At 43.9% G+C, this 16,314-nt stretch overlaps 1 protein-coding gene across 3 annotated transcripts; it reads left to right on the forward strand.

Moving 5' to 3' along the window:
• The first annotated feature begins 3,488 nt into the window (after positions 1-3,488).
• Positions 3,489-15,942, forward strand: KCNV1 (potassium voltage-gated channel modifier subfamily V member 1). 3 transcript variants are annotated; one of them, XM_019495824.2, is made up of 4 exons: positions 3,489-4,285; positions 5,556-6,111; positions 8,635-9,161; positions 15,101-15,942. In XM_019495824.2, the coding sequence occupies exons 2-4, from the start codon at positions 5,630-5,632 to the stop codon at positions 15,610-15,612; spliced, it is 1,521 nt and encodes a 506-aa protein (XP_019351369.1). In that variant the 5' UTR covers positions 3,489-4,285; positions 5,556-5,629; the 3' UTR covers positions 15,613-15,942. The 3 variants fall into 3 exon arrangements, with proteins under 3 accessions (XP_019351369.1, XP_006277620.1, XP_019351368.1); XM_006277558.4 differs by having other exon boundaries at positions 5,599-6,111; XM_019495823.2 differs by lacking the exon at positions 3,489-4,285 and having other exon boundaries at positions 4,607-6,111.
• Positions 15,943-16,314: the final 372 nt, after the last annotated feature.

Genomic DNA, 16,314 nt, shown 5'->3' on the forward strand with positions numbered 1-16,314 from the left:
TAAATGAAGTTATGAAAGTCTCGGTATACTGGTGGAGGAAGAAAATCTTATCTTCATACAGCCCAATCAATAAGATCTATTTCTTCACTACTGCCCAACCTGTGAAGTCATCCAAATCCATGGTAAGTAAACAAGTGGATGTAAAATCCTACCATTCTGATTTGGTGCCTCCTTGTAACCATATTGTAATTAATTATGCAAGATGAAAAGTCAGGATGGAAAGCTCTAGATTAGAAAAAAATCCTAGTGCCATTTAAATCAAGGGGAACTTTGCCATTATTTTTAGTGGAATTAAGATTTTACCCTAGATCATATATGGCATACATGCAGCCTGGATGCCTGTAGAAAAACCAGCTCTTACAGTTAAACAGTTACTTCACTGAAACCAGTTACTTCACTGAAACAACAAATCTGAAAACACAACCCAGGTTAACATGAAGTAAAACTTACTATAAAATTTGGAAGCACATCAGGCCATTTGTATCCTGTGTGATTTGAGTAAATTTTGATTTAAACAAGTGTAAGAGAGAAGGGAATGGAGCCACAGACAGGAAGTAGTGCTAAATTCACATACCCTGGCATAAATTTATTCCTAGTGTGATTATCACTCATCTCTAAAAAGTCCCTGTAAAATTGTTATACTAAAATTATGAGTCTCGGTCTTAGTACTACTGCAAGGATCCCTTAAAAATATATTATTAATGAGTATTCTGTAACAGCTGGGTTTTTTTGCTGCAGCAAATTTTCAGCTCCCACAGCTGACATGCTGGGGAGGAATTCATATTTCAACACTGGACATTTTTAAAGTCCTGAATCCCAAAAACAAAATCTGCTTTTCAAGTCAAAGGCATAACATTAGTGAAATCTAAGCTAGGACCTTGCAAAGGATGGCAGTCAAGGTAGTGTTGCACCTTATAAATTATCTAAAATAGATATGTATAGCACAAGCTTTTTGCGAGCTGAAGCTCACTTATTTACTTCATATATATACTTTGGTTAGTCTATAAGGTGCAAATCTACCCTGCCTTCTACTTGACTTCAGATTGACACAGCTAACTGTCTCTCTCGGTTCACACACATGCCACTATCACTGAATTGTTATGGACACTCTTATATACAGTACAGTATTATATGGCCACTTGCTTGTATTGAACCAGAGCTAAGGTCTTGAAACCAAAAATATACGCTTCAGGATAGAAGTTTGGCAAATGTCCTCAGCAGACCTAAAACATTCTGAGAGCCAAACAGCTCTTGACATAAAAAGGTTCCACTGCATCCCCACTAGATTTTATATATTCTAATAACTCATTCCCTGCTCTATTAATTTAAAATGTTTGCGATTGACTTCAATTGGACGAGGTTTGTCCCACACTAGGATTACCTATTGCTTTGGCTCCTTATGTACAAGTGGGAAGATAGATGATGCTTTTAAGACCCTGGGGATGAAAGGAAGCTCTTGCTGCTGGGTACTCTTAGGAAGCAAAACACAACTTGGTGTCTGCTCTGTTTTACTGGTATATGTTTGAAAATTAATGGAGTTTTTCTGTCTTCTTTCTAAAATCCATTTTAGGCAAATTAAAACTGACAACTACTATAAAGCAGAACTCCGAGTTTAAATAGTTTGCATTCTGTCTTTTTAATTAAAAAGTACAGTATCTATCCCAATCTAAGACAACTTCAAATGTAAAACACACCCCTAAAAGTTAATTCTTTACATGAAAAATATTATATATTTTTTAATAATTTTCCATGTATAGAATTGAATTATTGGAGGTTTGTCTTAAATTTGTACCCCTCTCTCCCCTCACTGCAGCAGGGGGGCAGGCAGTAAGGAGGCAAGCAGCATGGAGGCAGGCAGCCTGCCCTCCCTCATGCACCTTGCCCTACTGCCACAGAACCAGGGAGCAGTGCAAGACCCTCAATACTCGATTCTAAGAGGAAGCTTTGTTTTTCCTGTATTTTAGGGAGGAAAAAACCCTGGTCTTGGAATCAAGCAAATATAGTAACATCCTGCTTTCAAACCAGATCCTCTGCTAGTATAAACTCACATTGCTTACTGAAGTCAGTAAACTAGGCTAAACAGCAGCTGAGATTCAGCCCTGTTCAGAACATAGAGGAGTTGCAGTGTTAACCTAAGTGACTACTTACTGGTTCATGGGAAATATCTCTACAGCATTGAGGGCACAGTCCTCTAATATGAAGACTAGCTAGTAATGCAAGGGTTTAATAATAGGGAGTCAAAAGTATTTCTCTGCTAATCCGTCATTACCAATTTTATAGTTGTCATCGATTCTTAACTAATACAGGTGAACACAACATATGGCTCTGATCCTGCAACAATTTACATGCATGCTTAAAAGTACGTGTGGCAGTATTTGAAAGATCAGGACATATTTTTAACTATTTTTTACTGCAGCAATCACAGTAACTGGAGAAACCAAAGGAACTTTGCAGACAGGGCCTTAGATAAAACAGTGGATAGTGATTCAAAATATAAATACCGACACACTGCTTTTCTGAATCCTAGCTGAATTTCCCCCCTTTCTGATAATGCACCTTACAGAACAGCACCTTACAGAACAGCAGCTTGAGTGACACCTTGGAGAAAAGGCATGCCTACATAGCAGTATCCACATGCAAGGCAGAGGCATCCTCACCTTTGCTGTGCTGCTTTGCAGTGCAGCTAGGTTCACACAGCACTCCAGACAGGCTGACTGGCTATGTTTCAGCAATGCTAACTTGCCCATCTGCAGCTGCCCATGAACATGGACACAAGCATTCTCCTTGTGGTTCAAGAGGTTACCAACATGAAACGATTCATTGGGTGCAAGGGTGTTGTTGTAAATTTGCCAGCAGTTAATTCTTGGTTATTTTCATCCACACAGGCCTTCCATAGGTAATTAGAAGGAATTATATTATAGGAAAGTAAACATCTAATCAAAGGACTGTTCTACTGACCCCAATAAGGGTCTGTATCAGGGGGTAGGATTTTTAATAAAAGTTACTGCCAGTTTTGCTCAAAAAGCTTAAAAGATTTTATGAAAACAAAACAAATATTTACAATTCAAGCACATTACCACTCATATTTCCTTAAATCAATATTTATCATATTAGTGTTACTAAAAGCACATTGCAGGGACAAAAGCCATGAGGCTGATTTACAACAGCTTAAGGACATAGTTTCAGTGTGAAAGAACTTTCATCACATCAGAGTAGTTTAACGCCTGTAGTCTTGCTTTGACTATACTTTACTTGAGTGGGTTTTGTCTTTCAGTGCTGGGAGTGGCTTGGGGCAATTATGTATGTTATACCTCCAAGCACATTTGGTTTTAGTCTGCCGCGGGCAACAGTCCCTCAGCTGGAGAATGATCTTCACCACAGCTTATTGATGGTGACTTGAGTCCAGTCCTGGAGCCACAGATCCCTCTGCAGAAGTTGCAGGTCTTTCCCTGGGGGAGAGTAGACTGCAGGCTGGGACTCCTCTCCTTTCCCTCCCTCTGCTCTCTCTTCTCCACTTCAAGGGTAAGATGCTTTACCTCAAAACAGGCTGGCACTTGGTCAAGGTTGCAGCACCACTAGAGTTGGTTGGCAGGCAGCTCCTCCCCATGCTTGATCTCAGCGTCCTTTTTCTTGGGGTGGGTCTTCAACGCGTCCTTGTCTTTCAGCATGTCCTTGTCTATCAATGTGTCCTAGTGCCTTCAACGTGTCCTTGTCCTCCAGTGCGTCCTTGTCCACCAGCATCCCAGTGCCTTCAACGTGTCCTTGTCCCTCATATCCTTGTGCCTTCAGCGCGTCCTGGCAGCGGCCGGATCTCGGGCCATAACTAAGCAGGGCGCAGAGCCCTTGGCGTGGGCGCGCAGAGGCAGTGTCCTGGTCTGACCAGGAAGGCGGGCTCCAGCCCTGCCCCACCGGACACCACTGGCCCCGTCTTCCCGTCCACACTGCACGTGCTCCGCGCTGTCCGGCGGGCCGGGACCCAAGCAAGGGGCGGCGTGCGCGGGGGCGGGAAGCCCGAGGGGCCACCCCCGCCCGGGGGAGCGAGAAGGGCTGGGCCAGGGGCGGGGCCGGGACCGGGACCGGGAGGCGGCCCGGCGGGAGCCCGAGGCGGCAGGACGCGGCAGGACCCCAGTCCCCCGCCGGCTCCCGCGGCAGCGAGCGCGGAGCCCCGGCCCGGCCCCGCGGGCGGCACGTGACGGCCGGGCGGGGTCCCCGCCCGCTCAAGTTTGGGGCGAGCGGCGCGGGCGGAGGCGGGTCTCGGAGCCAGCTGCAGCCCAGATGTGCGGAGGTAAGAGCCGAGCCGAGCCGGGCCGAGGGGGCGGTGGGTTTCCCTCTGATCGCTGCCCCGAGGGGGCGGGCGCCGGGACCGGCGCCGCCTCCGCCTTCACTTGCTGCTGCTCCCGGGGCGAAATCCAGCGGCAGCTCCGTCCCCGGGGGCAGCAGCCGGCGGCCCGGCTCGGGACCGGCGCTCGTGCGAGGGCAAGAGGCAGGCGGCCAAGTTCCTCCCCGCTGCCCGTCTGCCCTGCGGGCCGGGCCGGGCCGGGGCGGGGGAGGAGGGCGCGGGCGGCTGGGAGCCGGGGAGGTGACGCGGGCGGCTGCCCCCGCCGCCAGGAGTTTGTGTCCGCCAGGCCCGCGGTGCTCGCCTGCTCCAGACCTGGAGAGTTTTTAAGAGGATGGGCATAGAGACGGGCTCTGGCTAAATGAGGCAACTTTAGTGATAAGAATAGGTAGTCGCACATTCATTTCCCTGGCGTGCAGCGTGGTGCCCTTCAGCTCGTAGGGTCTCATTTTAAAGGGTTAGGGCTAATGGAAGTGAGAGAGGGGTTTATTTGCCTCCAGGGGGCACATCCCCACGTGCAGAGGTGTGTGTTTCCAGGGGCACAGAAAGCAGCAGCTCATATTTGTGCTGCTTTGTGCCACGGGGCATGCCCCTGCACGTGCCCTCTGGCACCGACCAGATTGTCCAGGTGGGGTAGGGGAGGCTGGTCCCAGCAGGTCCAGGGTCACAGTGGCACTGATCTTACCACACAGACCCTGGGCAGCACCCAGAGCATGGCTCTGGATGGCCAGGCTCCGTTTCTGGCAAAGCATACTGCTGCCACGTGCACCACGCCACTCTTTGCAGTGGGTTTTTTTTAATCCTGGTATCAGATTTTGGCATTGCGCTGCAAACAGCTGTATGTTCACTGCTTGCGGCTTGCAGCACCACAGACCACATGTGCACATTCATCTGGGTGTGCCCAGTGCGATTGGGTCAAGTTCCTCAATGATTAGTCCTAGAACCATAAGATTGGAAGGGACCCCCTAGGTTCTTACTGGCATATGGCACCAGTCATTGCCATTGGTTGACTGCAAAAGCAGCACCAAGTAGAAATATTTGAGGAATCATTAACAATTATTATTAATCATATGTATATAGTGTCAGTTGCTTGTGTCCCTTTTTATACTCCAAGATGGACATTGTGTGCTAAGGAAATGGGAAGAGTAGTATCACTTGAAGTTATAAAGAAAACTTCCTGTGAGAATGCACTCAACTGTGGCTTGGCCTGCTTTTCCAGACAGCGCTATGTTCACCTCAGCTTCATGGTATTTTTAACCTAGGAGAGACTGGGTTGTTGTTGGCAGCAGCAGGATGAAGTCGCCTCCCTGCTGCACGTCCCTTTCTTCCCAAGCATCCCTAGAGGAGCAAAGGGATACCACATCACTGAGTTCCTTGGAGTCCAGCGTCTTCTGCAGTGAGGAAGAGCCGGGGCCCTTGCTACAGAAGGTTGTGCCCTCCTTGGACTGTTTCACCATCAATGTGGGAGGCAGCCGCTTTTTGATGTCCCAGCAAACTTTGTCCTGCTATCCAGACACACGGCTTGGCAAGTTGGCTGTAGTTGTGTCTGCTGCCCGCGATGTAGCTTCTGGTCTCCTAGAGCTCTGTGATGATGCCAACCTGGTAGAGAATGAGTATTTCTTCGACCGCAGTTCACAGGCATTTCTCTACATCCTGAATTATTACCAGACAGGAAGATTGCATGTGATGGAGCAGCTGTGTGCACTCTCCTTCCTACAAGAGATCCAGTACTGGGGGCTAGATGAACTGAGCATCGACTCCTGCTGCAGAGACAGGTGAGCATGGAGCAAGAGAGGAAAATAAAGGTGTGGGATGGATGCACTCAGCATCACCTTCTGCTGCAGAACTGACAGGTTATGGAGAGGAGAGCTCTAGTAATGTGGGCTGAATGTGTTCAGGATGAACTCCTCTTGAAAGGCATAAGGGTAATAAAGGAGAAAAGGAGATGTACTGCTCTAGGCTGAAGGAATTCAGCATCAATTCCTGCTGTAGAGACCGGTGGGTATTGGGAGAGGAAGGAAAAGACTGGATTAGATCACTTTTGACTATTACTTAGTGGGACAGGATAGCACTGTGGCAGACCAATACAGAAGCAGTGGGCAACTTCAGCATCAAGTCCTGTTGCAGCAGCAGGCTGATGCTGGAAATTCAAGGTAAATGGAAATATCTGGGGATGCGTAAGCAGGGCAGAGGTGGAAGAGAGGGAATTTTAACTGGTAAACAGATATGAGCAGAAGGCAGAGAGGTGGGAAGTCTGTGGCAATTATTTATTCTAGGATTTTTTTAATTCGTCTCTTCATTATATTTGTTGTGATTAAATTTCCCATTTATTTTTGGTTTACTGACTTATTTGTCATTTCTAAAAATGGTAAACATTACTTTCCCAAAACAAGCTTACTGCTATGAATTTCTTCCTGCTGCTGCTGCTGTTGCAACAGTGCAGTGTCCCTTCATCTGGCTTCTGCTACAGAAATCTGGGATAAGGGAACAGCGGGCTTTCTCGTGTTGCCAGGCCATGGATGCCACCCTGGTCAGGGGTCACCATTCTGGTGTCTTCTAAGTTAGCTCCCAAGGCTGGTGCCTTTCTCACACACCCAGATATGGTCCTGTAGTGTACAACTAGAGAATGTAAATGTGACTTTCTAGCAGGAGTGGGCAAAATGGTGGATCTAGCTGGTGGCCAGACTTCATTTCCCAGTAGCCCCTACCTGCATCGTTGCAGGTGGTTTCCGCCCCTGCCCGGGGTGTGCAGGCAACAGATCATGGCCCAGACCACACTGTTGCTGCCACAGATTCCTGGCCTCAGCCCAGCCACACACCCTGCCCGCGCGACTTGGGTTCATCTCTATGGAAGACCTGGCCCCGACACTGTTATGGCCCCACCGCTCCTGGGATCTCCATCGAAGCCAGCTGCAGCGATGTGGGCAGGGGCTGCTGGGAAATGGAGTCCGCTGCGGGCTTTCCCTGTCCCTCGTTTCTAGTCTAATGGTTAGGGCCCTTGCTCAGGAGAATGGAGAGCTGAGTTTCATTCCTTGTTATAATTAATATTTTTGTATATTATACCAAGTGGAACAGCTTTGATTACAGAAAGCCACCGCACAATACCCATGTTCTGGTGGTTAGGGCAGTCTTGTGAGAGAGGTGGGTTCAGTTCTCCATAAACAGAGGACAGAGTTGAGCCTGGTTTTCCATATCCTAAGTGAGTGCTCTAACCAGTGGGCTATTGGCTAAAAGGGTGAATACCTCTTCTCGTTCTGTTTTGGAGATGGGGAGGCTGAATGCAGTCTGACCAGATTTATATACTGCAATAAACCCTGTGAAAGAGATATGGCAAATGGCTATTCTTGAATCCTAATGGGGGTCTGATGTGAGATAGCCAGACTGTGCTGAGCTGCTTGCTCACCTTTAGGTGGTTTAGGTAGTCTAAAAGTTGGATTTAGGTACTCAATTTTAGATGCCTGAGTATCCCCTTCACCATAAGTCTAGAACCCAAGGTAAAGATTTCTAGTGATGAAGAGACCACTGTGTCCTTTGCTGTGACACTTGATTGTTTACAGCACTTGGTCAATGTTTTGCCTTTCAGCCAGCAAGAAGGAAAGAAAGGGGTGCATGGCGTTCTTTGGGAATTATTTGGTTTGAAGGAAGTAATCCACAAATGTGGCTTTGATGCAGCAGACCACTTAAGCATATGCTTAAAATCCATAATACTTATTTTAACAAAGATGCTTTAATCAGGGTGTAAATGTTTCATTGGGTTATAGAAAGATATTCTTGGCAAAACCTTTTCATATAAAGAACATCATTTTTAACATGAACTTTCCTTCTTAGCATTGCAAATAAAAAATCAATTGCAATAAAATTTAAATATTTAATTAATAAATGCTAATTTGAACACACAAAAAGGCCTACTTCTGTCAGCCTTACTCAGGTGAATGCACCATCATCATGACTAAACTCATAGACATTGAGATCACTCGTAAATAGGACCTTAGGGAATCCAGCGTATTTTGTACAATTCACTCGGGTATGTTTTCTTATACCCTGGCCCTCCCCTTCATAACTTTCATGAGTGATACAGGAGCATAACTCGAGTAAGGATGTGTTGCAGTTCAGTGAAGCACTTAACCATATATTTGAAGTAGGTGTTCAAGTCCTGTACTGAATCAGTGTCTTTCTCCATACCTTTAAGATGTCATCTTGGTTCTATACGACTTATGATGAATATGAAAGACAGTAATAAAAAAAAATGTGAATATTAACATTAAAGGTTTGTTCTTTGGGATGGGTTCCTTGGACAGATACTTCAGGAGGAAGGAACGGAGTGAAACCTTAGATATCAAGAAAGATACGGAAGATCTTGATGCCCAAGATGAGGAAGAGGACTTCTCTGGCACCCTCTGTCCCAATGTGAGACAGAGGCTTTGGGAGGTTCTTGAAAAGCCTGGCTCTTCTGTGGCTGCTAGGACTTTCGGTACCCTTTCTATGGCCTTCGTTGTTGTGTCCATTGCCAACATGGCCTTGATTTCAGTGGAACTGAGCTGGCTGGCACCGCCGCTCCTGGATGCCCTAGAGTATTTGTGCATTGCCTGGTTCACAGTGGAATTCTTACTGAGATTCCTGTGCACAAGGGATCGGTGCCGCTTCCTGAGGAGTGTTGCAAACATCATAGACCTCTTAGCCATTTTACCCTTCTACATCACTCTGCTGGTAGAAAGTCTGTGTGATGGAGAGAGCTCCGAAGAGCTGGAGAATGTGGGGCGCATCATCCAGGTGCTGAGGCTGCTCAGAGCTCTACGCATGTTGAAGCTGGGTAGACATTCAACAGGTACCTCCAGCTAATGTATTTAAAACAATATCAGTTGTAAATATTTCCATGACAAAAAGACAAAAGAACATAACCATGCAAGGTAACCAGATAAATATTGAATTACTCATACAGGTTGCCTTCTTTGTCTTATTAATGAAATTGAACATCTCTAGATGTTAGAGATGGGAATGATCTTTTGGATCCTTCATCCCTTGATTGTGCAGAACTATTCTGTCTCTGTGTGTATTTATACATATTTGTTTTATCCCATCTACCTTTTACTGTCAAGTAGTGACTTGTAGAAATGCAGTATTTTGAAATACTTGACTGAAAGCAGTAATAGGCCTACTACTGTAAATTCTCAGAATTCCAATTGGAGTCAGCTGGCATGCTGTGTACAGAGCATTTCCACAAGCAGGCCCTAAGGTGGTTTTTTTGTTTTGTTGGGGGGGGTTGATGGGGGTGGGGGACTTTTGAATTGTTCATACCATTCACTTGCATTTGAGAAAGCAAAATGAAAAAGTCGCGGGGCAGGAATGATGAACTTGTGTGCCATTCTTGTTGTGTGTTGGAAGATATAACTTCTGAGAATTTGAGTTTGATTTCTTTCCCTGATGTAATGTGAAAGAAGCATATGACAACTTTATTCTCATCTCAGACTTATAAAACAAGCTTTTTCTTTGGGGAACAAAATTTTCAGAGAATTTATTTCAGAGAAATTGCTTTAATTCTTTGGTCTAATTCATTTAATGATTGGATGTAACCCATTCCTGACCATCTTAAATACATTAAGGATGATATTTTCATAAGTGCTCAATGTTGCTTTAATTCTACTCCCATTGAAATCAGTAATAACATTTTCATCAACTTTGGCTGGGGTTGACTTAAGCCAGCATCTGAAAATCCCTTCCATAAAAGTGTATAGTTTATTAATTAGGGATCTCTCATGCCTAGTAGACACTGACCCATGAGACTGGTGTAGTTCTGTCAACAGAAAAAGGAGTTTCTTACACTTTCAGAAAAATGCTTCACAGAATTCCCTAGAGGCAGGCAGAGGGGTTTAATGCTACACATCATCACAGAGTTAGGCTATTCCCCTTTTACAAACTGGTTCAGCTTTCATTGTATTTTGTTATAATGGAAGTGGGCCCATGAAGAAAACATTCACCTAAGAAGTGAATTTGCATCTCACCAACCTCTTTGTAGTGTTCCTAAATAAATAAAGAGCACTCTCTTTCTATTTTAAAAGTAAGGAAAAGACCCAATTTGTCATAGCAGAGTAGCAGTGGTTTTCCATTTGGTGATCCAAAAAAATGTTGATGCTAATTATTTTTCAAAAGTATTGTCACTTTATTTTGTCTTACACTTGTAAGGTCAGGCCATGAAATTGATCCCTGTGACAGTTTCCAGTGGCAATGCTAGAGGTTTGTAATGACAGCTACTGTCATCCGATACATTCACTTTGAAGTATGGGGTCACGTCATTAAGCCTTCAGCTTCACTTTCTCTTTCAAGTGCGGATTACGTTTAACAAGATAATGTCTCACTCAGCATAATTCTGTTGTCTCGCAAGACAGACAGATGTCTACCACTGCTACTATCGGTTTCTCTCTTGTGGAGTTTAGTTGTTTACTTTCTATAAAAGGGTTAGATGATCTTATTAAAAACTGATAACTCTTCTAGCCTGAGACTGAAATATCACCCCTCCTCTAAAACTGGAAATGGTAGCCTGTTTCTTTTGCATACAGAAGTAGATGCAGCTTAACTATTTATTTCAGCAATGCAAAGGAATTTAACTATCAATAGTTTTAAATTGTGTGTTTGTTTTTGATAGTTAAGGTTAGCCAGTCACCCTGGCTCAGAGCAGTAAATCAGAACCACCATAGTTTCCATATAATTTAAATGTTGTTAAACAGCATCTTCTGGCAGAGCAGATGTTGCTGCTAAGATAATATAAACCTAATAAATTACAGTAGAAATATACACTAACGGATCTGGAGCCTGCTTGCTTTTTGTTGAAGACAACTAAACTTTCACCAGTATGTCACTTTGTTAAAGTATCTGTTTAGAAACACAGTCATTACTGTAAGATCATCCTCCATATTCCATGAACACAGTGTGTCCTCCATAAACATCCCTAGGGGCTCAGTTATCCACTTGTACAACATCATCCCCAGAACATTGTGAAATTTCTTTTTGAAAATGTAAATTCCCCACCCCACAAAAGGGGAGGTCAAAGACTGGGTGGCCCTATTGTGAGTAGGTAAGAGTATGGCTGAAGAAATTTCATCATGCCCTAAATATTTTTAGAGGAAATAATAGATCCAGCCATTTACTATGTCAGGGGGTTATACCATCCATGGCAGGTAACAGAAATAAAGGGGACAGTTCTGCTTTTGCAAATGGTGAGCTATTCTTGGGAAATGGATGCAGTACTTAGAGATATGGAGTTGGAATCACTGGGGGGGATGTAAGCATTTCAATTAATATTTATTATGCCAACCGTATTGGCTTCAAATTTGAAAGTTCTGCTCAGGCAGACAAAAACAAAAATAATACAGATAAGAATAACCAGTAGACTGATGGTTAGGACACTCTTGGGGATGAGAAATACAGGTATGGCCCTCCTGAGGCTGACAAGAAAATTGAACCTGGGTGTCTTACATCCTTGGGAAGCTGTACTGATGACTATGGATAAAAATAGGTACCACACCTCTCCTCCCTGCCTGCTGGCCAAGTTTTGTGTGTCTCTAGATGCTCCAAGATCTTGTCTGACTGAGAGAGACCTGTGACAAAACAAGTAGAGAATTGCCTAGTTTGTAAATCCTGGTAGAATTCCCTAAATTAGTCACAAAATATTAATGATTGAAAGGGTAGAGAGGAGGAGGAGGACAATGACCTTCCCATAGTTTAGCCCAATAGCATAGTGTTTAACGTACTTGTCCAGGGAGCAGAAGAGTCAGTTGTGCTTCACCCAGAGGGGTTTGTACCTGCATCCCCTGTTTCCTGGTAAAGTGTTTAGCTGTGCACCTGAGAGAAGGAGGTATGTGCATCCTGGAGGAGGAAAGCAAACCAAAGGCTTGAAGAGATGGCTGCTGCCCGAGCTGAGAGGAGGTGCTAGGCTCTAGCTTGGGCCCCAGCTTCAAAAGAAGGTCTGGAAAAGTGCCTGGGCAATGCCTAGTCTCTGGTCTGGTGATTAGACCACCTTGGTAAAGCAGGACCTGCAGGTTCAAGTTCACTGTGGGTGAGGAGGTACCTAGAACCTTGGCCTTCTTGACATTTGGACACATAGAAAGCTAACTGCACTTTATCGCAAAGCTAACTGCACTTTATCATGCATCAGCAGATGCATGACAAACAGAAGCAAGGAGGTGATACTTCCCCTCTATCAGGCACTGGTCAGACCAATAGTTGGAATACTGCGTCCAGTTTTGGGCGCCACACTTCAAGAGGGATGTAGATAACCTGGAGAGGGTCCAGAGAAGGGCCACTCGTATGGTTAAGAGCTTGCAGGCCAAGCCCTATGAGGAGAGACTAAGGCATCTGGACCTCTTCAGCCTCCGCAAGAGAAGGTTGAGAGGCGATCTTGTGGCTGCCTATAAATTCATCATGGGAGTGCAGAAGGGAATTGGTGAGGCTCTACTCACCAAGGCCCCCCTGGGGGTCACAAGAAATAATGGCCACAAGCTAGCAGAGAGCAGATTTAGACTGGACGTTAGGAAGAACTTCTTCACAGTTCGAGTGGCCAGAATCTGGAATGGGCTCGCAAGGGAGGTTGTGCTCTCCCCTACCCTGGGGGTCTTCAAGAGGAGGTTAGATAGGCATCTGGCTGGGGTCATCCGACCCCAGCACTCTTTCCTTCCTATGCAGGAGGTCAGACTCAATGATCTATTGAGGTCCCTTCTGGCCCTAACATCTATGAATCTATACCCCAACCATAAGTTGTACAAAGTTGACTCCTTAGTATTTGGACAAGTATCCCAGCACCTGCATACATGCCATTTAGGGATGTAAAGTGAAATAGGATTTAGTGCCATGTTCCTCAAAGTTAGGCAGCATCTGCATAACAGGTCTGTGGGGTCAAACTTTGAGGTTAGGCTCCTAAATTTATACAATACAAGGTCAGGCACTGGAATCCGGTACACCTATGCAACAGATGTAGATAGCCCAAGTCATATCTCAATCTTTTTTGTGATAAACTAAACAGATTGAGTTCTTAAAATCTCTTGATACAATGCACTGTTCCAGTGTTTGAATCTAATGCATGGCCCTTTTCTCACCCTCTACAATTTTCCAACAGAATTCTTTTGTAGACAAATTCAGCCAAGAAATAAGGCGCAGTTTTTTAAATAGTGAAGATCATTGGAACAGTAGACACAAATGGTCTCAGCAATGTCAAACACTGAGGTAAAAATAAACATCTTACTCCTACTTATTACTTTCCTGTTTATCTGTAGATGATAGAGCAGCATCCAGTTCATTTTAAGTATTTACGACATAGGCCAAATCCTGGCCAGTAAAGGATAAATTAATGCTTTTGCATGAAACAGTACTGACAGTGCATTGTTTTTTGCAACACCTCCATTCTGGGTCTCAGTGAAAGGGGTTACTCATCCACCTCAATTCTGCGAGATGATGAAAGCAGTTAACGTCCTTGGAAGCTAAGAGTTGTCAGGTCTGGGCCTGTAAAGGCTGATCTGGAGACTGTGTTCCTGTTCTACTATTCCTTCCCTTCCTACACTGAAATAAGAAATAATGGTTTTAACTGCAACAAGGCAAATTTAGGTTGGATATTAGGAAAAATTTCCTTGTTCTGAGGGTAGTTAAGCATTGAAAGACATTTCCTAGAGAGGGTGTATAATGCATTTCATTGGCAGCTTTTAGGATAAAGTGAGTGAAACACCTGTCTAGGATTATTTAGCTAGGGATGATCCTGCCTTCAGCAGGAGGTTGAACTAGATTCACCTCTTGAGGTCTCTTCCAGCCCTATTTTTCATTTTTCTATGACTAGAACTCCATTGATATGCTTTATTGGGATAATTTAGAAACACTTTCCAGAAAGTGTCTGTGATCAGAAAGATAATTTGGGTCTTTAATGTACAGAATGTCCTGTTTTGTGGACACACATTTCTTATAAATTTGTGTTTGTCTGGGGTTTATTCCATCTCACTTGTATTTGCTTTTCCACTCTTTCTTTGTCTGACACAGTATCCTGGAAGCAGCAATTCTGCGCAAGCAGCAGAGCATATACTCCCAGTACAACACTGCAGCCAAAAGAGCTAATGCGATTCTTCATTGCATTACGCAGGAGAATATTGAGCACTGTTGCAATGCCTGCCAAAAATCTGTGTTCATTCCAATGTCCATAATTCAGGAAGGTTGTTGCTAAATTGAAGATTCAGAAAAGAGCCCTGAGAATGATTAAAGGATGGGAAACATGCCTTAGAGTTCAGGAACAAAATATGTTTAGCTTAAAGAGAAGTTTGAAGAGGTGAATAGATACATACTTGGGGAATGGTGATTGAAAATAGAAGGATCTTCTGCCCAGCAGGAAAGGTGCTACAAGATCTAATAGGTAGAAGTTGAAGATATATTCATACTTTAAAGTATAGTACATATATTCAATGATGAGAATAATTAAGCCCTGAATAATTTAACATGAGTAATGGTGGAATTTCTGTCACTAGCAATTTTTTTGGTGAAGCTTAGGTACTTTTTTGAAGAATATTTAGTAGTTTGAATAAAAATAAATTCAGGGAGATCCTATGGTCTGTGTTGTTCAGATCACACTGGATGATCATGTTTTCCCAGCAGAGCTCAAAACAGCCTCGCCTTCTCATAAAACTACTAGTGGTCAAAGTATAAAGTAAATACAAGGTAACTAGCTTTTTAATCAACTGCTGCTTAACAAAGAAATGAAGAAAGTTGCATGGACTTACGGTATTTCTTCTGTTCCAGGCCTGAGATCTCTTGGAATGACTATTGCACAGTGCTATGAAGAAGTTGGACTACTGCTGCTTTTTCTCTCTGTGGGAATATCTATATTTTCCACCATAGAGTACTTTGTTGAACAGGCTATCCCTGGCACAACTTTCACAAGTGTTCCCTGTGCATGGTGGTGGGCAACAACTTCTATGACAACTGTTGGCTATGGTGATATTAGACCAGACACTACCATTGGCAAGGTAGTGGCCTTTATGTGCATATTATCAGGAATATTAGTCTTGGCTTTACCAATAGCTATAATAAATGACCGTTTTTCTGCCTGTTACTTTACACTAAAGATAAAGGAAGCTGCTCTTCGACAACGTGAGGCTTTGAAGAAACTCACAAAGAACACATCCAGTGACTCAAATCTCAATGTTAATCTGCGTGACATATATGCTCGCAGTATCATAGACATATTACGGTTAAAAAGCAGAGAACGGGCAAGTACTAGAAGCAGTGGTGGAGATGAGTTTTGGTTTTGACTTGAATTTATAAAATCATGTTTAACATACGGACCACTTTGAAGGTGTAATATTAAACAGTAGGTCAACTGTGATTTTATATTATTCACTCTTAGTGCATTTGCTATCCAAACTGCAGTTTTATCTTCTTGGTAATATTAAGATAAACCATGTAGACTGAAGGCAAAACTCAAACTGGAAACGCTCAGAGGGCTTTGAAACCAAGTTGCAGAACTGGATCTTCAAATGGACAAAAAGCATAATGGACCTGTCAAAGTAGAATTATGGTAGAAATATTTGTCTATGAATTTGATGTTCTTGCTAACATAATAAAAAAGTCTTAGCCCACAATTGCCGTGATGTTTTGAATGTTAAAGAACTTCAGGGCTTTACTTCTCAGTTGAAAAATGGAAGAATAAGAACAGGAAGAAAATCTGAAAAGGAAGACGCTTAAGGGATAAAGCTCTGACTGTATTTATGATACCTTTTATATTATCTATGTATTTTTTGTAGACACATGGATAGGTCAGGAGGCTTATCCTCATCCCTGCCCTGCTTGGTATTTGCTGTGGCATAGAGCAATGGAATAGGCTGAGGGATAATTTGCCCATCCCAAGAACATAGGAACCTAGGACCAGAAGGAGCCTTCTGGACTATTGAAGCCAGCCTCACAACTAGTTCTAGGGCTGGAAAGGTGGGATGGGAAGGGAGATGGCCAGAGTC

The sequence above is a fragment of the Alligator mississippiensis genome, chromosome 3 (genome assembly GCF_030867095.1).
Source record: "Alligator mississippiensis isolate rAllMis1 chromosome 3, rAllMis1, whole genome shotgun sequence".
In the NCBI taxonomy this organism is placed as follows: domain Eukaryota; kingdom Metazoa; phylum Chordata; order Crocodylia; family Alligatoridae; genus Alligator; species Alligator mississippiensis.